We start from the raw sequence: 24,271 nt of genomic DNA, 5'->3' as shown, positions 1-24,271 counted from the left end.
GACAGAAGAAAAACCTGCCAGGAATTAGATTAATAATCACAGTTATTACACACAGAGGTTTGACTTGATGATGCAGATTTGACGAGAGATAGCAGAAAAACAGAGAGGCATGAAATGCATTAAGTTGATCATTTTGGTTGAATTGCTAATCAGCTGATCTTTGGAAAATGATTTTAGCGCCTGGCGTACTGTGTCCCCAGATTATTAAATGGGATTCTAGCCGTACATTACAGTGGATTCAACTCACCAGTGCGGGACTGGGGATGTCCTGTGGAGTCTAAAGTCCGGTCTGCTCCGCTCTAGTCATGCTGAGTACAGTCCCATCCTACTGACCCATACACTTTCTCAGTCAGTTGCCAGGCTTCCAGCTCTGCTTCACCTCCACATCAACTTTCCTCCCCTCTGTCTTTTCTTTCTGAGTCACAGCAGAATTGTGCAGCTTTTATGAATGAACTTTCTCTTTTTTTTTTATGAATGAGAGGCTCTCGCTCACTTCCTCTGTCTCTCTATGACGGTGCATGCAGATGAACGTGTGAATGGAGCGGAGGAGAGATTGACAGACGGCCCCTAAGGCTCTCTCCCCCTCCCTCACCCATAAACTACCATCCAATCACAGGCGGGTAGGGTGACTCATGCTGTACACACACACACACACGCACACACACACACACACACACACACACACACACAGACATATACTCACACTTATACACTGAAGCAGAGCCAATACAGTACACGAGTGCTCTATTCCTCTCTTCTAACATCAGTTGCACCTCAGAGATGCTGTTAAAGTGTGTTATTAATACATTAGTAGCTTGGCTTTCCTCCCCAAAAGATGATTCCCCTGAATTTCAGAAAGAGGGTTTCACATCTGTAGAAATCGTAGAAATAGCTCAGACTGACTTGATTTACACAATAAAAGACATTCCATAGTAATATTTGAATGATCTGCATGAACACACAAGAGGAAGGGAATTTAACTGGAACATTTGCATTTCCGTTCCAATCAGAACAATATGCAAGGCGCCGACTAAAGAGTGTTTTCCATACTGTACTTATTCCTGATTAAAAGATTATTATCTAACAACAGTAAGAAGCAGGCAGTGTCGCAGTACTTCCATACTTAGACCTGGAAAAACAGGGTCAATTTAAGAGTAAAGAACTTAAGGATTTTTTTCTTCAAAACAAACAACTTCATTACAGGTAACTTAACAACTGCAGACTGTATTTAAGTAAGCTGGATGTAACAATAAAAAATATTCAAGTCTGAGTGCAGAAAATAGTGCACAGCAGAGCTTTGTCCCTTCCCAGTGGCCGTTCAGTAAAACTGCAATCTGCAACTAACAATTATTTTCTCAATTAATCTGAAGACTATTTTCTAGATTAATCAATCGTTTTGTCTATGAAATACTAGAAAATTGTAAAAAAAAAAAAAAAATGGCTGTTACATTTTCTCTGATCCCAACATGACTTGTTGAAATTGCTTGTTCGATCCAACCAAAAGTCCAAATTCAAATTTCAATATTCAATTTACTATCATATACAACAAAGACAAGCATCAAATCCTCACCTGCAAACAGAGAATGTTTCATTTTCGACTGAAAAGTGACTGAAACGATATATTGATTATCAAACTAGTTTCAATGTGTTTCCGCTCTACTGCAGTCTAATTGTGTAGATGCTGATGGACAGTGGATAGAAGGTGAGGCATCAGTCAAATGATTTACATAAACAACATTTTAATGATGTTAATCATCAGTCCATACAGGTTAAGAGTGATAACAGGATTATGAGAAACAACCTCTAACAATGTTGCTAGTGATGTACAGTCTGAAGGAGATGGTCTTAAATATCCATACAAAGACGAGGAACACGCTGAAAAATGTACTTCATTTAACCGTTTTTTTTTCTTTGTTCACATTAGTTACAAGACCTTTACCAGTACGTATTTACATAGTGCAAAAGACACACTTGCTGTCAATTAACATACTTCAAACACTTTGAAGGAAGTCATAGCAACAAAAAGCCTACACACAGCATACCTTTTATCAAACTAGAAATACTTTCATAATCCCAAGTATGATATTCAGTACACGGTCATCTCCCACCTCCGGGCTTCACATTGCATACAGCCCGACATACTGCATCTACACTTCGCATCACTATCGACAGGCTGAAATCTCACTATGATTCACTATCAAATACCATTATCAAATTGGATTCCAACCGTTAAAATGTTAAAACTATCAAATGGCTTTAAGTACAGGATGATTGTATTTTTTTTTAATACAATGCAAAATCAAAATCTCTTTTGTACACATGTATTTACAAAGGTTTATCATTAGTGTGTGCATGACTTTGTGAAGACTTGTTCGACTTCCAGTGGTGACTCTGCCCTAATGAAGGAGGACTTTAGATCAGCGGTTGTAGCTGGACGCCAACAAAATCTGTCTCGAAAATCTAGAACAGCTCTGCGAGGATTCATTTAAGTCATAAGCAAACATTTTTTGTCAAATTGCGCATTGTTAAACTTCATCAATACCAGTTAACACCTGCTTGTCCTGTTGGTTAATTCAATTTAAGTGGCATTTTTGTTTTTAAAGGAAATACTGAGTCAACACTGGTAAAAGTGAGTTAGAGCACCTTTCCAGTACCAAGTATCTTTCACAATGTTGTAAACTACATAGACAGGCCTAAGTGTGTTTCTATGAGTAACTTCACGACAAAGTTCTGTGTCTAACACTGGCAAAATATCTTTCTGGATGGAAAGACTTAAAAAGATCTCAGTATGGATGATACATTTGATAAACAGGCTTCTAAAAAAAGGAAATAACTAAGGAAGAGACAGCTTGAGAGCCCCCCCCCCTAACCCCCTCCCATCAGAGAACAAACACCACCAGAGAGAACAAAACAGGAGCACTTTTTTATGAAGCACAGACAGCATCTGGGAACTCAAGACAATTCCAGTCAGAGGAAAACAACCCCAAATAGTTTCACACTAGCAAGATCAATATGACAAACCATTATATACTGTAGTAGAACCACATAGACAAGGTTATATACACAAAAGCTTGTTTTGCTTCTTAGAAGTTAAGTCGTTTGAATCATCTGAATACAGAATGGGCCACTTATTATTTGAACATTAAAAAACACTCTCTGAAGACTGATGGGTGATGAGTGGTTTTGGTAGAAAGACAGAACCCCTGACACTGTAATATCCTGTGAGGAAAGCTAAATATCAACCAAGCAGTAATTAAGAAATGCATGTCTCTCCTTCCCTCACGGAGCAGTCAGGTGAAAAAACAAAACACACTCATTATTTACAAAGATAAAGCTAATGAACACAGCAAAATAAATGCAAACTATGTGCCTATAAAACACACACACAAGCACACAAACACTTGCAGAGCTGTAAACCTTCTGAGCTCTGTGTAAAGTCAGACGGGAGCTGAAAGGGATTCCAACCTTCCTTCTCTGTGAGCTACAGACAGCAGTTCAACATTGTTTTAGCGCTCATCACTTGCTCCCAGAAATGTCCCTGACTCCAAAAGAGTTCAGCTTCGGAGGAGAGAAATCAAAAAAACTTCCCTCTGAATTCAAGTGTAGCAGGTTACGGGCAGAAGAAGTGAGGGCATCCTTTTACATTACAAGACAGGTGTTTTGTTTTTAAAGTGTTGGTGTCAATAACTATCCCTCAAACTGTGTTAACTGTCGTTTGGTCTGCGACTGTGTGTGTTTGTAAGTTGGTCAGGTTCTCTGTAACGTGTTAAAGGAGTGTGTGTGTGTGTGAGTGTTGGTCAGTTGGTTGGATACCTGAGATGTCTGGTGTCAGGGGTTAGAGACAGAGGAGAAAAGCTGCTGGCTGCTGTGAAGAGGGACGTGTGAGTGCAACAGAGGGAATGAGTGTATGTAAGGACAGAGGAAGAGAGGTGACATCAACCGGTGACCTTCTTAGCCTCCACTTGCTCTTTTCCCTCCGACGTCACCTCTGTGATGTCTGCTGAATCGAGGTCCTCCTCTTCCTCACTCTGCCCTCTCTCCTCTTCGTCGTCTTCCTCTTCCTCCTCCTCTTCCGTACTTTCCTGGCTCTTTCCCAGCTGCAGGTTTTCCAGGGTCTTTGACACCCAGGATTCGATGCGGCTGCTGAGGGTGGGCACCTCCACAGAAATAGGTTCAGGAGTGTAGTCTTCCTCCTCCTCCTCCTCCTCCTCGGCCTCTTCCAACATCCCAGGGACCAAGGTGGAAGTGGTGGAGGTAATGGAAGAGTTCAGCGGACCCCTGCAGCTCCCATCCAATGAGCCCGTCTCCGTGCTCTGCTGAGAGGCCAGCTCCAGCCGGTCGTCAACCCGGACCTCGTCTCTCTCGCCAGTACCCTGTGTCAGAGGCCCTGTCCTGGGCTGGGGAGCAGTGGAGCCAGGCGCGGCGGCGTTGGGAGTAGCTGCCACGGCCTCACTGTCTCTCTGGGCAGCCGTGGGAGGTGGAGGGCGACTCGGCTCAGCCTCTACAGGCTCCAGGGCATCTGAAGTCTCCACCATACTCCTCCAGTTGGTCTCTGGAGGAATTAATAGATTTGTTATGCTCCATTTTTTATCTTAGCAACATAATGGACTGTGTTGGAAAGTAACTAAATACATTTACTAAAATACTGTACTTATGCTCATACTTATACTTCATACAGTTGTAGTTACTTTACGGTTGCATTTAAATTATTGTTTGAGGCACAGAGAAGTCAGATCATCTAATATTTTTTCAAAAAGTATTAGAGAAAAGTCCAAAAAATGAATACATCTTGAGTAGCAGAACTTTTCTTTTCGTATCTACCTCATTAATCATCTAATAGCTCCTCAATCATAAATAGTTCCACCTCAATCAGCTACTACAGCAAAATGCTTCTCACACATAGATGCAGCAGTATTAAACAATAACTGGTTCTTTTACTTAAGTAAAGGATCTGAATACTACTTCCACCACTGATTATAGATAACCATAAACTATGACAAAGAAAGAAGAGCCAGAAATGAGCGAACTTACCGTACTCCTTTTCATTGACTTCTGAGATGGGCTCAGAGAAGATGGAGCAAAAGGAGATAGCGGAAGCAGCAGAGTGGTTGCGGGAATGCCCCATGTGGTGCGGCACTTTCTTGTCATTTTTCAGAGCCTCCTCAGCCTGCTCCTGCTCCAGAGCTGACACCATGTCCTTGTAGGCCTTTCTAGCCTCTTCTGTCAGAGACACTAAACGGTTGAAGAGACCCTGAAGAAGGAAGAAGGATTTAACCAAGTCAGTAAAGACAAAAAAAAGAAAAAAAGTAATCCTGTGTTTCCAAGTTGTTTCCTATATGCCTCTACTTCTCTATATTGACAACTACTGACCTACTGTCTATTAAGAGTTTTAGTGAATGGGTGTGCCTTACCTCAGCTCCAGAATAGTTGAAAATGCCAACCACACTAACAGGCACTAGTTTATTGACGCAGCGCCCAAGAGCTTTCCTGCCCAAGGCAAACACAAATGGGATCTCCTGCTCCCTGGCCATGGCAATTACATTGTATAAAGCTTCATCCAAACCACCTGTAACACAGTAAACAATTAGTGACTCAAATGTACAGAAACCAGCTAATGACTTGAAAAGTTATGGTAAGATATGGTGAACTTCTTAGCAAACAGTTACATATTCACACATCCAGCAGTTACAGGGGAGCATTATCATTCATTTGGAATTGTGTTTCTGGCCATCTGGTGAATGAAAGTCCAATATTCACTCTCTTTTAGCTCTGTTTTTTGGCCTCTACCTAACTTTTAGCTGCTAAATGCTATGTCCACCAGCTAGTTGCTAACTCTACAGTGGGTTTTTTTGCTGAATAAGATGCTATGAGAGCAGCGAGAGTGAACCACCACAGAAAAGTTGTGGGCTGAACAGCTAAATAATGAGCTGAAACTTGCTATAAAGCTCCGTAAAGCCGAGCGCAGCTGCAGATTCAGTTGATAATACTGTGTAGGTTCATCACTACATCATCATCACTCCCTTTCACATTGTTTTCACGTTGTTTTCACATTGTCATTTGATACATTGATTACAGCTCAGACGGTCAGACTTCAGACAGTTTGATCAAATATGGACTGATGCCGGTGATGGTTTTGCAACATTCTTCACCTTTGGCCTGGATCTTCTCACAGTTGGGAGAGATGATGACACACTTAATTTTGTGCAACTTCATGTGCTTGGTGACCTCTCTGAGACCCATGACCAGGCGGCGTTTGGATTTGGCCTTGGTAGGATCCTTCTGGTAGACCCGTTCCTGGAAGCGAACCAGTTCCTGTAAGAGCAGAGTCACGCTCTCGTCGATCTCCTTACTCAGCACTTGGTTACAGTACCTGCAGAAAAAAATATAATGGAGGTTACAGATGTTCAAAACAGTGTTTTCATCTTTTGGGTGACCAAGTTAACAATGCCATTTAATGTTAACTACCACAAATAATGCTGTGAAAGGTCAATTAATGGCTTAAGAACTTTAATGATTAGTTTATTAATCGATTAGTCAATTGACAAAAGATTTTCAAGCAAAATGCAAAACATTCTCTGGTTGTAGCCTCTGAATTGTAATGATTTGCTGCTTTTCTTTGTCTTGCAACAAGTTTTGGAGAGTTGGTCCAACAAAACAAGCAATTAGATGATGTCAAGTTGGGATTTAGAAAAATGTGATGGGCATTTTTTACCTTTTTCTGACATTTCAAAGACCAATAATTAATCGAAAAAATAACAGTCTACAATAAAAATAATTGTTTGTTAAAGCCCTAAAAAAAGGCTTTAGTCTTTGTTGTTCCCTTTAAAATGACTCATTCAAAGTCTATACAGCTGTTCATGACAACTTTGTTTAACTACTTGTTGGTTATGCTTATGCTATTACACTTTGTTGCTGTCTGACCCCTTTTTCTGAATCAGCATAAGCCTTGCAGCCCTTCTAAAAAAAGCAGAGCCATCCGATGGCATGCATACTCCCACTAGCTTTGTGGTTTGATGAAAACTATCGGAAGGTCGACGCAGTGTGGCCTGAGGAACAAGTGTCCTGGAGGTCAGAGCTGAGAGGAGGAGCTTGGCTACAGAGGCCTTTTGGAGGATTTAAATGCAAAAATCTGTTAGAGAAGGGTGGGCTGGGACAATAGGCCTACAGCAGAGGACACAGAGAGACAAAGCTGTGTTTGTGACCACTGGCATACATTTTAGAAGGGACAATGTGCTAGGCATCTGTGCCATACTCTACAATTCTTTATTGTACAGTTCCGCCCTTAAAAACACCCGTTAAATTTCAGAGTACGCTTCTCACAGCCAAGGCTCTGATTTTTCAGTGGGACAAGTATTTGCTTTTGTCACCACATGGTGCATTTTTGACACATTCCAATACCAGGGATTCCTACAAGTTTTGCCCTGTTTAACTTTCTGTTTCCATGTGGGGTAAGAGGGCGTACTTACTCTCTGAAACGCCGGCTGTGGATCTTGGTGATGGCGTTTGAAGCCATGGGACTCCCAATGCCGGAGCTGGCAGGAGAACCCTGGGACACTGGGGTGATACTATATGGAGAGTTCTGACTGGCCGGGGAAAGGGATGCATCACTGGGCATACTCAGACCATTGTCTGTGGTACAAACAGCAAACAATAAATAACAATTAGAAAATGTGTCATGGATGGATGTTCCAAAAAATATGGGTATAACTGAATTGTTTTCACTTTGTAATAATGAATTACCCTCACCTTCTTGGGAGGCAGGCTCTCGTGGAAGATCATCAGTAAAATGTAGACACTCCTCCCCATGCTCCTCCTGACCTGAAGACTCCTGTTCTACACTTGTCTTCCCTTTCTTCCCCTCACGCTCCTTCAAGATAATCTATCGAAACACAGAACAGAACAGAATGTCACAAAAAAGGGCACTTTAGGTTCAAAGATCTCCATTCCTTTTACCTATTTTTAGTTAATAACATCTTCCTCCCACCTCTCCAAAATGATTAACTTCAACTTAAATCATTAACCTTCTTAAGGGCTGTTGGCCGTTTTACTTTGGGGATCTCTCTCTCCTTCCCTCTCTTGATACGGGGTGCAGTGGAATCCAGGGAATTATGTGGGGCTGAGTATGGCTGCTTCAACATGGACGGCACGCTGGTCGAGCCTGAACCGTGGAATGGAGTAGTTGTTCCAACTGGGGAGAAGGATAATGAAGTTAGTATACAGCCAGAGTATGGGTATGTGTGCATGTATGTGCACAGGGGTTCATAATGTTTGGTTTGTGTTGGGACTGTCAAAGGTTTTGAGTCAACTCAATAGTCATGGTCTGACCACTCAGTGGGGACAGCGATTCAAGCTACTGTCAGTCAAAGTTACCAAGTCAGCTACACAAATGAGTCGCATATAGTTAAAGAGAACTTAGGAGTATGTGTTAACTTTAGTGAGTTGGACAATCACTATATTTTTTAACACATTTTCATTGGAACATAAGGCATTTAATCTGCCTGAATTCCTGTAGCATTTGCCAAAAACACAGCAAAACTATACAATGGGTCAAACAAGAAAACTAAATAAGCAAAGAAAAACACTAGTAACAAGCAGACCTCAAAAAGCATTTTTAAAAAAGTATTTAGCTAAATAACACTTTGACTAAACTTAAACCCAGTGTTGTCATTTACTGCAGGGCTGTTGTATTGTAAGATACTAATGTAAATCGTTGATGTTAATTTTTTATACCGCTTGTTAATGTCTGATTGAGTTATGAATACCTGTAAAGGACAGTGGCTTGGTATTGGTGAGCTGTCTGGCTTTCATAGCCTGTTGATGTTTCTCCAAAGCTGCCAGCATGTCTCCCAGGTCCAGTTCAACAGAGGTTTTACTCTTCTTCCCTGCTGCTTTGGTGAATGCCTCCTGCCGGGAAAGGAAATACAAGGAAGAACAAGGTTACACCAGTGAACCAGTAAAATACAACTGGAGATCAGAATGGTAATCATAGGCCAGGCAGTGGTGAGGACCAGAATTGATGAAACAAGGCATGGAAATGCATCAACAAGCCATAACATTCAAACTGTTCAGTCTGAACCCAACCAACACGACCAGCAGACATGGTGCAGGTTTATACCTGTAATTTCTTCTGTTCCATGCTGATTTCAGAGTACTCCTGTGCGGTGGCCAAGGCAGCAGCCAGAGCCTTCTTCCTTTGGCTCTTGGCCCTCTTGGGAACAGAGGTGGTAATGGGGATGGGTGTCTGCACGATGTTGATAGGGGAGTTTTCTGGTAGGTTATCCAGCTGTGATGCGTGTAGAGATACAAATAAGTATTTAGCAGGGGTGTAAAGATTAACTGATACAAGAGTCAAAGATTCAGCTACATAGATGCACAACCACAGAACCGACCCAAATTCTGCAAAAAAAAAAACTTTTCCAATTATCAATTCCAATTAGTATTTGAAATATAATTTGGGGAAATAAATGATGATGATTATTTTAGTCACACTTATTGTTAAACAAGTAAAAATATCAAAACCCGAATTGTATTGAATCTGAATCTAGATAGGCATCAAATTGTCTGAGAGAAAGAGATACACACCCTTAGTATTTAATAAATCCTGCAAATAGTCAACACATGACACAGAGAGCCTTCAAAGACAGTCGTCTTCTTACCAGGCTTTTGGGCAGTTTAGGTTGCGTGTGTGTCTGGGCTGCAGTAGATTCTGGTTTGGTACTGCGTTGGACAGCTCCTCCAGTAGCGAGATCTGGGAACTCATCTTCATCCTGACAAACAAAATGTAGAAAACATTTCAGCACAATAAATAAACTCTGCCTAAAATAAATCTATAATGAGTTCGATGGTAACAATGCTGCATTAAGAATTCACTACAATTAAATTCACAAGAAACCTCTCACCTCAAAGTAGAGGGGCTCCGGGGTGAGCTCAGTGCCAGTGACCACTGCTGGCTGTAGCCTTTGTTCAGACTGGCTGGGTGGCACACGCCCTGGATAACCACTGTGGAAATCCTGAAAGGTAGAGACGCACGGAGAACACATGAGTCAGACAGGGTATTCGATAAGTTTATCACCCTCTTTGTATTTGAGCACCTACTGTCAAGTGAGGGAAACATGGTCACACAGACACTCTGCAGCTTATGACAGTTTCCAAATAATCGTGTACACTGTTTATTGACTATGTGTGACAGACACTACAGATGTACATTATGTGAGAGATGTGCGACTAGATGTCCATATCACATAAAAATTCAACACATATTATGAGAAATCTTATCTTCAAATACCAAAAATCAATAACAGTATGCTAATGATTCATTTAATTGTAATACTACATATACAGTATGTTTTACAGAAGAATTTCTCAAAATTGTCGGGGGTGTAGCAATTACATGAATTAGCATTAGCACGAATTAGGGATGCTAATATTGCACATTACTTTCTTTGATGATTTGAAAATGTTGACACCAACTGTATAACTTCAGTGCTTTCCTGCTCACCTTGCTTCTGGATTATGTTGAAACCACTGTCTTCAGTTGTTGATGGGCCTTTACGCCAAAATTAATTGCATCGTACTTATTCTCATTACTTAATAGCAGAGTTGTTCACCTGACATACAACTGCCTTGTACTCAGTGTCTGCTCTAGTGGTAGATCTACAGTACCTGTGAGAAGTTTCTCTGTTCAGGTGTCTTCCTCTGGTCTGCTCTGTGAAACTGGCCGTTCCTGTCCCCCCAGGACTTCGGGGTAGCCTGAGAGGCTACATTTACCCAGGTACCTGCTAATGAACAAAAAAAAAATCCATTAATTTACAATATATTATATAGAGAATACACACGAAATATGGCTATGAAAGCACAGTGTGAAGATTAATAAAAAAATATGTTGCATTAAACTTACCTGTCATTACACCAGCCTCTACCCCCTAGAAAAAAAGAACAGAAAAAACACAGGGTGAGATATCTAGTGTATGTAAATACGCTAATAACACTGTGAGGGCAAAGGTAATTCAAGGACTACATTACACCACCCAGATTGGTATAGGCTCTGTTCAGTGACAGGCAGTGTTGTTACTTAAGTGGAGTCTTGTATGTTGTGACATTTCTACTTTGTTCTTACGCTGTTCTTTGGCATATCTATGATATCTACAAAATACTGCCTTGAGCATAATATTTATTAGCACTAGAGTGATTCAAAGTGTGAATCACACCCCTAGCACATATTGGAGCACACACTAGGGCTGGGGTTCTCACAAGTTCATCTGGCTGGCCGGTTGTTACTCCCAGGTCGTGTATCGTTCCCAACCAGCTTCACCAAATCCAATGTCAAAACCAAATAATTCCTGACCTTCTATCTTACATTAACCATCAATAACAATAACAGCCTTCCTCAATCTATATTTTTTGAAATTACTTTTTTGGAGAGGTAATTAGCAAAGCACTACCTGACGGGCTTAATTTTGGGAAAAATGTCTTAAGAACGTTAAACTTCCTACTTGCTGACTTGCAATCTGCAAGGCTAACTTTATGTTATGCTTCACATGTTTTCAATGAGTTTCAAACCTCTTCCTCAACAGCACAAAACCAGAATCAAGGAAGTGCTGTTCTGAAGTAATATCAATTCACCAATTATGAGTTAAATTATGCAGTTTTACTGTAAGTCTGTTGGGTCTGGAGCTGATGGTAAGTAGCCAACTTACTGTGGGTGCTGCTGTATTCTCTGCTGTTCGTTGTGTTACCCCTGTCGCCTGGTTGTGTTTGGGGCTACAGTAGCCACTGTCACTGTCTATATCTGCCTCACTGGCACCCTGCTCATTGTAGATTTCACCCGGATGGGACGCCCGTCTTCTCTTTGTTCGGTTCTTCCACAACAGGGGACTTGCCCGCTCAGCAGCATTCCTCCCCGAAACCTCTCCTGGGAAATCTGAGGACAAAGTAGGAGAAACTTAGACTTGAAATGAACTTATTACACAGTATTACAAAGTGGAATAAAACTGCTACCATCATTGAAGTATAAATGTTAATAATAAAGTACTATAAAGAAGAATCAATGAAGACTCATTAACACACAAACTAGGACCAACTGTACTTTGAGTTAACTTAATGCCGTTTTTCATGTGACCTACAACCACAATAGAGTAGCCAAACTATTTACACAGGCTCATTAGCTGTTTGAAGAACAGACACATCATTGGTGACATCATGAGCTGCACACATGTTAACCTTTCCAACTGGAAACTCTGCATTCCAGTTCTTTCAGACGTACACAAGCATCATCACCATCAACCTGTAAGACCAGACCAGACCAGACTGGCACTGTGTCCCGCTTCCTCACTGATAGGAAAGATTCATTTTCACAGGCAAAGTGGCTTACTTTAATAAGTCTGGAATGTTTTGTGTTTCAGCTTCCTTTCAGCCAGAAGAATGAAGAACATCATTGACGTTGGCCATACACTAAGCTAGAAACTGAGACTCAGGACTTTCCCACTGCTACAACTAACAGGTTTCTCGTCTTTAGTTGCCAGAGTGTTTGTTAGAATTTTTTTTATTGTTAAAAAACCTCTGTACACACCCTGCACAGTAGGACTTAAATATATCTTTAATTATTGCTGCAGTGTTCTTACCAGTCTGCTGTGCTGCATCCACAAGCATGACTGTCTTGGTCCTACCATCAAGCCCCAAGGTGCACACCTCCTTCTGCACAGCTACACTCCTGGTTGGAGGTCGGCGACCCCTTGGAGGTTGGCACACACCCAACTGTTGCTGTAGGAGGGAGAAAAACGGCATGCTCACTAAATCGATTGAGGAAGAGGAGGGGCATTTTTTTGGTGATACAAATAACATATGAAGTCAATGTCACAGTATCACAATAAGGCTGATGGCCCTCTGTACCTTTGGGAGAACATTAGGTCGGACCATGCCTCTCCCCCTCTGACTGGCCATCCCATAGGCTGGACCCAGAGGCAGTGGTCTTTCACTGACATCTGCTGAAACAGGGTTGACCACTCCAGCTTGTACTGGACCTGCATAGGTGCCAGGGAAGGGCTGGTAGAAGCCCATCACAGGTGGGCATGGGGCAGGCATAATCTGGTAATAAGCGTAGTCATTGGAGACAGGAGGCTGGGGTGAAGACAAGATGGGGTAGGCCAAGTATGAACCACCAGGGCTGGGGTTAGGCTGCTGCCAGCGCAGCTCCCCTCCATTATACACAGGATGTTGCCTATGAAGCAGTAGAGAAGTAACATGTTAAATCATTTCTGATATTCAGCTCTTTCAACCAAATTCAAATAATTCTTCTCTGCCAATGCTTTTGAATGCCTTCTGCAAATAAAAATCTTGTGTACTGTCCTTTGAAAATGCTGCCGCAACATTAACAGAATGACAGTCCTCTTCCAATGCTTATTATACAAAATACCACACTCTACAAAGTGTTATATGAAACAAGATTAAAATACTCAAAATAAAGAAAGAGAAACATGATTCTTGCTGAATACATCCTGAATTAATCACAACACATTTTTGTGTAAACAACTTTGTCTCCCTTATTTAAAACACTTCTTAGTTTGTATTTTCTCTAAACATGCAGCAATAATGGGGAGACTGGGAGAAAATGTGTTCCACAAAATAAGATTAAAGCCCCTTTAGTAATAGAGGGGCTCAAGAGATGGACGATGCCAAGGTTAACATCTGTGATGCCGCAGTGGTGTGCATGATGGCTGGTTTGTTAGGGGGTGTGTACATGGTATGCAGAAATGTTGATAAGGATCCAGATGACATTTTCACAGCCAGCCTACTATAGCGAGCATTTCCTTGAATTCAAATAAGGGGGAAGGAAACAAAAGAACGGATGTGTGCAGGATACAGCAGATCACTCTGCACAAAGAAAGACCCACTGGAAACATAGACTGTGGCTCTGTAACTCTGGGGAGGTTTCCATTCATAATTAAGTCTTAAACTACAGAGCATCGAATGGTTTTAACTCAATACACAGTTTAAGGGATCTGATTGTGATCTCTTTTGTGAAGCACAACATTAAGTGCAGTAAATGGGTTATTCTGAAAATAGAAGGGTCCAGAAGGGAGCAGATTGTTCTTGGGCGATTCACAATGGGGACACCAGACTTCCCACAATGCCGCAGGGAATGGCAACATTTCTACCAAAGTTAACAGCATTGGCAAAATTTGTAGTTATCATGAATAAGAACCAGAACCATTAGGTCAAAGTTAAATGGGGTTGAAGAGACTGCCTTTAGAGTTTCGCCCATTCCCAAATCTCCCCCTGGTGTGACATACACAGTACCTGTTGGGTTGGTTCTCCTGGACGAAAGGGTAGCAGGTGATGAGGTAGCTGGGTATGGGAGTGGTTTCCACCCCTCCCCCACCTCCTCCTATACCTCCGCCCCCTCCTCCTCCACCTGCCTCTCCAGAAAGACTCATGCTGACTAGGGATCCTTCGAGACCTTTTTTCTGTGGGATGAACGGTTCCACTTCGGCTGACAGCTTCACATCCTGCACAAAGACAAATGGACAGTCATTACTGTCACACTGTAAGAAACAGCAGCCAATTAATGACTACATGGTGCATATGAGTGAGAAAAGGCAGTTTTATCAAGCCAACTGTTTGCCTTCTGTATCTGTATCGACACAGTACAACGGATCATATTATTTTATTATTGTTAATGCCATCCCACATCCATCAAATGGGATACTTGTAGGGTGGAAGCAACAATCCATATCAACATAGTCATGAAAACCCACCTATGTTCTTCCATAATTTAACTTTATTGTTTGGGTAGATTTGTGTAGTTCGTTAAGCTATCTCTCTAAAGATTCAAATGTATAAGAATAATGACACAAATTGCCAACATCAACTCTCAAAACATTGTACTTCAGTTGTATGAGAAGCTCTGTACCCAGGCATATAAATTATTAACTTGAGTACTGAATGTCTGACATAGACAGAGACAGAGCTGTAACAGTCCACCCGCAGGGTGACCAAACTCCCATTTCTTTAGTCGTAATCACAGCTGAGTACTACATTTCCTCATACTGTTCCAGTTGGTTTACAGTCTTGAGTGTCTGCAACCATCAATAAAAAAAGGTATCAAGCCATAAAACAAGGACATAAAACATTTTTAGTTCAAGATGACATAACACACAACTGCCAGAGGATCTACGCAAAGTACACAACATGTCAAAAATGGGCTCCAGCCATTCTGATAGTCAATTTCTCATATGACTAAGACATCTGCGGCTGGATAAACAGAGGTGAAGAATATAAACAATGACCACCTTCTTGTTAACATGGTCTACAATGAGGTGAGTCTCCGTACCTCAAAGCCAAAAGGAGTGTATAGCTTTGGGAGATATCTAATTTTATAAAAAGCTATCATCTGCTAAACTATGTCTAAAAAGATATTCAAAATTGATATGTATATTAATAGTAGATGCAAATTTAAAGCTGGTGTTTGAGGCCTTAAATGCTATGTATTCATTTCCCTCAAAGCCTTTGACACACAATGGCATTTGAGAGCACTAAGGGATAAAAACCAGAGTCAGCCATGTTATGAGACATATACTGTGGGTCATTTTACCAAATTATTACCAAATTTTTCCTGTGTACAATTCGAGGTCTTATTCTAGTCAGTCTGGTTTTATGGGTCGCCAAGTTTATGGCCCAGACACACAGACAACAGTCAAGCTGTAGGAAATGATACAGCAAGCCACAGAAAGGCCAAAGATTAGAGCTCTGGGGCATTGGAAGGCAGGCTTGGGACTGAAGTACTTCTAAGTTCAATTAGCCACTTTAGACAATTGTTCTGTAGAAAACTAGATACACAGCCTCAAATGGACAGGATATGCTTGGTGATGACACCAACTAACAGATAGGCCTGTGTATCTCCTTATTAAGCCACACAAAACGCTGTGACGAAACTGCATTTTAACTGTTTACAGTAATTTTATTCAACATGTCAAAGTGTTAGTTCTTATAATGCTATAAAACTTTCAATAGTGAAATAAATGAAATGAACAATTTGTAGCAAAATGCAAAAACATTTTTTCCTGTCCTGTCCTTCACTGTGTTTTTCCATTGCTGTCTAGGAGCATCTTTCACACCTCTGTGTGCTCCTCATTTGGCATCATGGTGGCATTCTAACCAAAACCGGCAGCTCTGTCCAAGAGATCCCATTAAAATAATCTGCTATTTTGCAAAGGATGAGGAGAGGTGACAGGGTTCAGAGTACAAAGACACCCCCTCACTTCTCTGAAACAGTGGTCGGGATGCATGAATAGAGAATCAGTGCAGCCAGTGGATGTTACACAGACAGCTATTGTCATCCACTGCTACTGTCTGTGGGTGGTTCTCTCACTTTTCCTTAGGTAATCTATAGATCCCATTCCTATCTAAACATAGTAATGGTGAATGGAGCCTGTTATGTCAATTCAGTTGCAAGATCAAAAAGGAAGATTTTTACAAACCCCAAAGGAGAATAGCAGCCTCCAGACTGATATGGGCTGCAAGGGTTTTGCACTACAGTCGTTGGTCTGAACCTGTACGACGGTACAGTATAATGGATAGGGTGGTGTTATAGGATTAAGTTTGAGAGGATAAAGTAGGGACAGTACTACAGGATAAGCTAATTATACAGCAAGCCATAGCATGGAGGCCTCATGTGCACTGGTGTTGAATCTTGAATTCTGAACAGTAGTGTAGAAATCCAATTACTAAAAAAAATAAAAAAAGGAAAACAGAGCTGGTCAGGCGATCCATCTCTTGATTCATCCATGCGTGCCTTTGTGTATCTATGTGTTAGTGAGAGGGTGAGTGAGAATGGCTGTGATTGTGAAAAAGGCAATGAGGTCAGACCCAGATGTGCATTTGTTGGGGATGACAGATCTCTGAGTGATTAGACTGGGGGGCTACTGATCTCACAAGCCTCTGTTTGTGTAAGCATTTATTCTCACACCAGTTGCTTTCAAACACTATCAGACAGTATCAGTTTCTGTACTGAAAGCAGGGTGAGCTGAGAAAGTAGACCATATGCATTAAAGTTTTTAAGAGGTTTCACATTAATGAGGACAGAACTGATACATATCACACTGGATGACACATTTTCAGATGCAGTCAGTCAGTAAATCTGACAAATGTGACCTGAGGAGCTGCATGTTGTCAGCCCAACATCGTTCAATGTGCTAGCTAACAGGTTAATCTGAGATACTGGCAATACGCCTTGAGATACCAAACCCAACCGCAACCGCAACCAAACTAAACTTTCTGCATTGCAAACAGCGTCAGAAGAATGCCATACATGCTGAAGAACCAGACGTTCCTCTATTGACTATCCACGAAACCTCTCCGCCTCTCCTTGACAATAACAACACTCTCATGCACACATTCCTACCTGACTGCAGCCTTTTTGCCCATTCTACCTCTCCAAAGCGTGGCCATACCATACATTTTCAAAAATGCAGATATAGCTAGCTGTATCTGTCGCCCTGATCAAAGTGACAATCACCGTCAAATGACAGCTGAGATAACGTTATTTAGCTTTAGCTAGCTAGCCAAGCTAATACTTAACACAGACTGTGTTTCCCGGCTTCTCGCATAGAAATATTGTCATGGAAATAAATCTAAGTAATTTTGTAAGATGACCGAATGCACATACAAAGCGGCAGGAGACAATAAATGTATATTATCCGTTATCTTGTGTAATGAGCTGCGATTACCGTTAGCTGTTTTCACGTTAGCTTACTAGCCAAATGGGATAACTGTTTTCATTGCTGCTTTCCATGACAAAACACCCAAAAACCTATCGTGTTGCTAGTATGGCTAATGACCCAAATTGCTAATTTATATCACCACTAAACTGTGGTATTTGTAAATACAATAACGGAATAGCGGCTTTTTGAAATACGTTAACGAGTCAAATTTTGGGCCTTGGCACTTGGCAGTATAAACTAACGATATGCCCCTTCTTCCATAGGCTAAAGCTTTAGCAAGACCCAAACAAAAAAACAGATCATTTTCAAATTAACTGTACCTTATTGTCACTAGCGTCCATGTCAGTCAGCAACGCCGCTTCAGACCGTCATTGACCACAATGCGGACGTCAGGATGTAGGCCTTTTTATTTTCTTCATTATAGATAATAATAGTCACCGAAGGCTAAGAGAGACTCACACCCAGCTCCTACTAACCGCTAACTACACCCCACCGCTATCTGTTGCTAGATGCTGCTGCGTCAGCTAGCTGCGCTCTCCACCGACTAGCTTGTAGCTTTGGCTTGCTGCGAGCGAACAAACGGCTGTCAGTGTGGAAATGGGAGTCACCTGGAACGGAAACCGTCGAGGTCCAGAAAGCTTTTCCTGACTGGAAAAAGCTGTACGTCATGAGTGCATAGAAATATTTTCAAAGAGTGATTCAAAGGGGGAAAAAAAGGATTTATGTCTCATTTATGACAGTTAAAAACATTTTATTCGACGTTTAGCCCGTCAGACTGTTAAAACTTTGTAGCTAGTCAAAGGCAGCTGATTCCTTTTAGTGCTGAGAGAAATCTGTTTATTACCAACAGGCAACAGTATACATTAAAATACTGTGTACAAGTTTTCATACACATTTGGACTTTTTTTTTTTTTAAACAACTGAAGCATTTGTGTGTTGCACATGGAAGGATCTGCCAATCAGGAACATGGAAAAACAAAAATAAGTGTCAGTGATTTCCTCTCATCATGACAAAACACACTTTGAACACCTTCTTGGGGTTCCTGGAGTCTTCTTGAAATTGGTGGCACTCTCAAAACCTGTGCTGTGTATCTTGTCTCAGAGGATATACTTGAAGAAGCACAGTAGCATACTTTATGGATGTATTAAAACATGCCATTTTCCTTGTCTCTTGATTTTACATGCCATCATGTGAGCTTGCTAACAATGGCTTGGTTGAGAGTGTTCAGCTGATTTGTCCATTTGTCTAAAGCTGTGTAGCGAGCCCCTCCTCTCTTCTGGTAGTCCAGTTCTAGTAGCTGGTTGACTTGGTCAATTCGGCCGTGGATTGTGCTGAAGAAAGAAAATAAGAGAGTGAGCAGAGAAGCCATACATGTTGTTGACTTGCATTAATTAATAAAATAATCTAACATTTCAGAGCTTGATATCAACTGACAAGAAAAAAAAAACTATGTAAAAGTTATCAGTTCAAACATTTTACTCAACAGTTTTGGGTATATCAGTAATCACCTTCACTTCCTACCAAGTCATTTACGTCAGAGAACCAGTACAGCTAGGATGTGAAGCAGTAAATAGCACATCACTTCACAGTAGGACAATCAATTAAGTACAAGATGTAACTGAAACTGTCACGTCATACCGCCTGACGCCAAATGATGAAAACTATGAGGAACTAAAACTATTGACAGTAAAGGGAGCTATTTATTCTTCTCTGACTTCTCAGCAGACACGTGAGGGAGGAACTTACTTATCCAAGATGCACTGCACCAGCAAACTCTCCACATCACACACATCAATGTTCAGCTCCTGAAACACAAGGGGAACGGACATGACTCATCCTCACATCTGTAAATAAGTATGTCAACAAGTACACTACACTGCAGATCCCATCGTACATATTGTCAGACGTGTTGCAGAAGACCTGTGGAGAAAGTCTATCGTGATTATAAAACTAATATGTAAATAAATAAATAACGGAGAATGGGTTTAAAAAGCATTAAGAGATTAACCCAAGACGTGAGAAAATACCATTACTTCCTCGTATTAATCATGCCCTTTTAGCTCGTCTTTTGTTACTACCAGTACAGTTGAAAACTTATAGTGATAAAGAAAATACATTAGCCTGGAAAAAATATAATTTGGAGGAAAACTATTATAAACACAATCATTTAAGAAAAAAAAAAATTTAATGAAAAAAAACAGAGGCATGAATCTGAGATTTAAATATGTTTTTTGTTTAGTGTTCCTTCTAATGTGTGGATTTCATTATCATGTATGATTTATGTCAATGCTGAAACTGTATTTCATTTACTTAAAAAACAAACGAAAAAACAGACCAAATCTTGCAACATCAGTTTTAGCTTTGACACTTGCTAGCTTTGATTTTCTTTGTTAATTATACCTTTTTCTTCATTAAAATGACTGATTGGCTTTGAATCCAGACCAAATAAAATGGAAATAATCCATTTTAAATTATCCACAAAAAGTCACATGGCCATCAGCGCATGTTATTGTCGTATATTATTCCAAGAGAATATGATCAAAGAGGACAGATAAAGTCACTGCACAGGATGTTTTTTGATCACATGGACTCACCTTAGATATGAAAGGGATGTGTATTCTCGTGTACGGTTTGATGAGCTTGATAAGTACTTGAGTTCTAATGTTCCGCAGCAGCTCTGCAACACAACATCACGTGATCAGCTACACTTTAAGAAGACAACGTTTTTCCAACACATTGACCACGCATGTGGACGGAAGTCATGTTCACCACTCACCCTCTATGTGCTCTCTAATGAAGGGGTCGTCCATTATGTTACTGTGATTTGTTTTCAAGATTTTCTCAAATTCAGTGATGTCATTGTTCTGGTAGGCGCTGTAAGGAAAAACAGTCAGTGTTGTTATACTATATACATTGTGTCTCTGTGACCCACACCTAAACTCTCATCCTGATAGCTGTCAAACACATTCCAAAATATTAAACTTTTTGTAAACACTATTCTTATTACAGTTCTGGGTGTGCATTCTTGGTTTCTTGTTTAGGCAATATCATTTTTAAATATATGCATGGAACATGAGCAATGTGAGAAAGTGGCTGTTATTTATGTAAACATGAGGACAAAAGAGAGAAAACAAGGAAGCAGAAGACAACTAAAAGCTTGGGGAAGACAATAGTCATGTTCCATATTTTATACAAATACTGTAAAATGTACACTAATGTTGACAGGGCACTGTTTTGGCAACTGGTACAAATTATACTCAGACCATTGATGTTGTTAATGTATAAATTTGTACTGAGACACACAATTGGGGTGCACTTGAATAAAAGGTCAGATTCTGGAGAACTCATTATCGCCTTAATAGGTGATGGTGTTAGGGATTGGTGACAATCATAGGCGATCACCATAACTACCATTTGTGCTCCTTAGTAAAGCTGGGGCTGTCAAAATGGTATAGATCCTCAGAGTCAAATTGGTGAGTAAAATTATATAACAGATAGAAATAATAGCAAACACTACAATAGCCTTTTGGGCCTCTGCAGCATAAACTGATTTTTGTTTTTGTTGGGACAAAATTTTCCCATGAACACATTAATGCATGCTTACCTTACTAAGTTTGTCATTGCTAGGATCTCTGGGTCATTTTTGTATGGTTTGGCCTTTGGGGGAAAAAAAATATGAAAAGTTATGACTGGCACTAAAACTTAAGTAAATGTTAACCGATTAAGCACAAACCCCCCCAAAATAATTTCAGCACACAGTTCAGATTAAAGACATTCTAGAAGTGCTTTATCAAAAATTCAACTACAAAATGCCAAAAACGTATGTGGCAACCATTAGTCTGTGTCTTGTTATCTTGTGTTTAATATTCATATTACATACATATATGCATAGTTATTAAAAAGAAAACATTTCAAACTTTAACAATTACTTTCATACCTCTTGAGAGTCGAAAGGGTTTATTCCTGACTTCATCAGCATGTTGGCTAGGACCAGGTACTTCAGGCATGTTGTCCTTCTTGGGCTTCCAGACTCATCATAGTTTTTAAAGGCCTCAAAGAAGTCTGTGTGAGCTTTCTCAAACTCACCCTCTCTCAAATGCATCTTCCCACCACACTCTGGTCAGGGGCAAACAAGCACAGGTCATTCAGCAAACAGCTATGACAGTACATAGTGTGACAGCCACACTTAACACAAAGCTAAACAACTGTTCTATGAATGAAGGAGACATGTACACCACCATACCTCTGATAACGCCCATTATGAGCGGGTGAGGAATGGCAGACTTAATATGAAGTGACTGCTCGTACAGGGCTTTCAATTTCTTGTTGTTTTTTTGTGCTGTGTACATCTGGATCTCTAGAGCATAGATCTCCAACAGCTGCGTGCCTTTCTTCAGGTCATCCTCTCCATCATCTGTCTGTAGTTGATATCGAAATAAAACAGCCACTTATTAGATCATTATGCTGTCTATATACAGTATATATATGCCTGAGGAAAAAAAACAACTTAGAACAAACTTTCTATTTCACTAAAGCAGTGGCTACGTGTTTGAGAAAAATCTGCTTCAACTCAAGACTTACTTGGTCTCTGAGATACTGATTGTTTACTGATTATCTAGGATTTGAATGACCAAGCAATTACCAAGTAGATTAGCCACAATAGATCTTATGAGATATGCAAGGTAAAACCTCTTATTGTATCAAACCAAGGAAACTTATTATTGCATAGCAGTCAAAAAAAGTTGACATAATTACCTGACATGACTGGTGAAGTTGCCTAAGGATCTTTTGCAATTTCCCATACTCTTCTCTTTCCAAGTACAGCTTCCCCAACTGCAGGGAACAAAAAAATCTGAGTACCTGTTGTACTAAGAAATTATGATGCAAGACTACCTGGAATGAGTGAAGAACCTCTGTATACCTTTGTGTTCGTTTTAAACCACAGTCTGTCATTTTTTGCATCTTTCAAAGCATCCAATGTGGTTTCGTAGAACTCCTGTAGCAAGTCCATCTAGTAACAAAAGAAACACATTTCAGATTTAAAACACTTAGTACTGCGAGCTCCAAGGACATAATGTATGCAACTGCCAGCTGGGTCATCCTCTCTCTGATATTGTTTGTCCATACCTGTTTGGAGGTAGAGATATAGTCCAGAATGGAGTTGATGGACTTCTCGGAGTAGTTCCTGGTGACCGCACTTCTGATGTATGTAAGGAGCTGCTTGTACCTGTTCATCATCTCTGGGAAGTTGGTCTACAGGGTGACACATAGAAAAACACTTCTCAAGATTTCATGTCTGGTGGGATAGGTAAGGAAATTGTGGCATATGTTACAGAGTATACCAGCTTGAAGTTGATTTTGATCATCTGTTTGAGTGCTTTGAATCCCCATTCTCCTTTCTCTCCTTCAAGTTCCAGTACCTGAACACACAATTAAACCAAGAGATGTCAGTAAATATTGTCCTTTTGAATAACTGAGATAAGCAGACAGTTGGAAAGAACAGATTATTTTTATGGAGTACCACTCCACCTTCTGGAAACTGCTGAGTGCTGCTTTGGGATCATCCTCCTTCAAGGCTTTGGAGTTGTAGTACTGGTTCTCCAGGTCCACATTTGGCTCTGAATTACTGTCCTCTGAGTATTCCTAAGGTTACACATATAAGCATGTCAAAGTCAAAATCACAGTTTCCAGTTCAAACATAGATACGTTTACGAACGAAGCATATCAGGAACACTTAGCTAGCTAACACAAAGATTGCCCCTGAATATCATTCTGCAAACATGAGCCTTGAGCTAACGTTACGTTAGCCTACGCCATGGCTTGCTAACTAGCCGGCCGGTTGGCTTTTCATGCCTGTCAGCTGAACTCATGTTCCCCCACTTTGCTACCATTATCAAGCACAGTTAATGTTTACTAATATAAGACAACGGCACAGTAGCTAACACCAACTATCGTTAGCCAGCTAGAAAGCAAACGTTAATCACCTGCTGTCAGCTTCATATTAGCCAACAAGCTAACTAAACAGCTAACATTAGCTAGCCCGTGCTGTCGGCACTTCACTGTTAGCGCTCAGCAGACAAACGGTTACAATTCAAGCGTAAACTAAGTAACTTCAGTTGTAAATACCAGGTCGTAATCTTCTTCATCGTCGCACATGAAATCGTCCTCCATGTCAGACATCTTGATGTTCTTCCTCGCTCTTATTCAGGGACAGACAGTAGCCCGGCCTGTGCTGTGTTTTGCAGCGATGGTGAGGTGGTGTGTCAGGGTGGCCAGTAGCAACTGCCCGATTCCGCCCATAGATGGCGCTATTGGATCGCCTCAGATACACCAGTAACGTTACACTGTAAATAGGTTTTGCCAGATGAAGTCCTCTGCATATTGTTGCAGGACATGGCTGTGTAGTTAGATGGACTTTTAAATAATATACTGTAATAAGTAAGTACATTTACTCAAATACTGTACTTTTTGAGGTACTTGCACTTTACTTGGGTATTTCCATTTAATGCCGCTTTATAGCCTACTTATACTCCACTACATTTCAGGGAGAATT

General features: G+C 40.7%; 2 protein-coding genes across 2 annotated transcripts; both read right to left on the bottom strand.

The window, feature by feature from the left end:
• Positions 1-2,888: 2,888 nt before the first annotated feature.
• On the bottom strand, positions 2,889-18,224 carry secisbp2l (SECIS binding protein 2-like). The gene is made up of 18 exons (XM_070902852.1): positions 18,038-18,224; positions 14,296-14,504; positions 12,889-13,216; positions 12,621-12,759; positions 11,697-11,920; positions 10,898-10,922; positions 10,663-10,778; positions 9,900-10,010; positions 9,657-9,767; positions 9,116-9,283; positions 8,763-8,904; positions 8,022-8,188; positions 7,747-7,879; positions 7,467-7,629; positions 6,150-6,370; positions 5,412-5,566; positions 5,032-5,251; positions 2,889-4,552 (listed from the first exon to the last, which is right to left on the bottom strand). Exons 1-18 carry the CDS (start codon positions 18,056-18,058, stop codon positions 3,936-3,938), a joined length of 3,270 nt encoding a protein of 1,089 aa, XP_070758953.1. The 5' UTR covers positions 18,059-18,224; the 3' UTR covers positions 2,889-3,935.
• A 307-nt stretch (positions 18,225-18,531) lies between these two features.
• cops2 (COP9 signalosome subunit 2) lies at positions 18,532-23,959 on the bottom strand. The gene is made up of 13 exons (XM_070902067.1): positions 23,845-23,959; positions 23,248-23,361; positions 23,061-23,138; positions 22,846-22,971; positions 22,640-22,729; positions 22,474-22,551; positions 21,962-22,136; positions 21,656-21,834; positions 21,323-21,375; positions 20,495-20,592; positions 20,313-20,395; positions 19,465-19,523; positions 18,532-19,049 (listed from the first exon to the last, which is right to left on the bottom strand). Exons 1-13 carry the CDS (start codon positions 23,896-23,898, stop codon positions 18,905-18,907), a joined length of 1,332 nt encoding a protein of 443 aa, XP_070758168.1. The 5' UTR covers positions 23,899-23,959; the 3' UTR covers positions 18,532-18,904.
• Positions 23,960-24,271: the final 312 nt, after the last annotated feature.

This window comes from Enoplosus armatus, chromosome 1 (assembly GCF_043641665.1).
Source record: "Enoplosus armatus isolate fEnoArm2 chromosome 1, fEnoArm2.hap1, whole genome shotgun sequence".
Lineage (NCBI taxonomy): Eukaryota > Metazoa > Chordata > Actinopteri > Centrarchiformes > Enoplosidae > Enoplosus > Enoplosus armatus.
This window is presented reverse-complemented; position numbering and strand designations above follow the sequence as displayed.

Bases quoted from the DNA above. Each gene is read 5' to 3' on its own strand.
- secisbp2l (XM_070902852.1), bottom strand. From the start codon at position 18,058: ATGGACGCTAGTGACAATAAG. The intron at 6,371-7,466 runs GTAAGTACGCCC...TTTTTTCTGCAG, and splicing joins CACAGCCGGCGTTTCAGAGA to GTACTGTAACCAAGTGCTGA. The intron at 5,567-6,149 runs GTGAAGAATGTT...ACTGTGTTACAG, and splicing joins TGAGAAGATCCAGGCCAAAG to GTGGTTTGGATGAAGCTTTA.
- cops2 (XM_070902067.1), bottom strand. From the start codon at position 23,898: ATGTCTGACATGGAGGACGATTTCATGTGCGACGATGAAGAAGATTAC. The intron at 23,139-23,247 runs GTGGAGTGGTAC...TTGTGTGTTCAG, and splicing joins CACTCAGCAGTTTCCAGAAG to GTACTGGAACTTGAAGGAGA. The intron at 22,972-23,060 runs GTATACTCTGTA...GTCACCCTGTAG, and splicing joins TCAAAATCAACTTCAAGCTG to ACCAACTTCCCAGAGATGAT.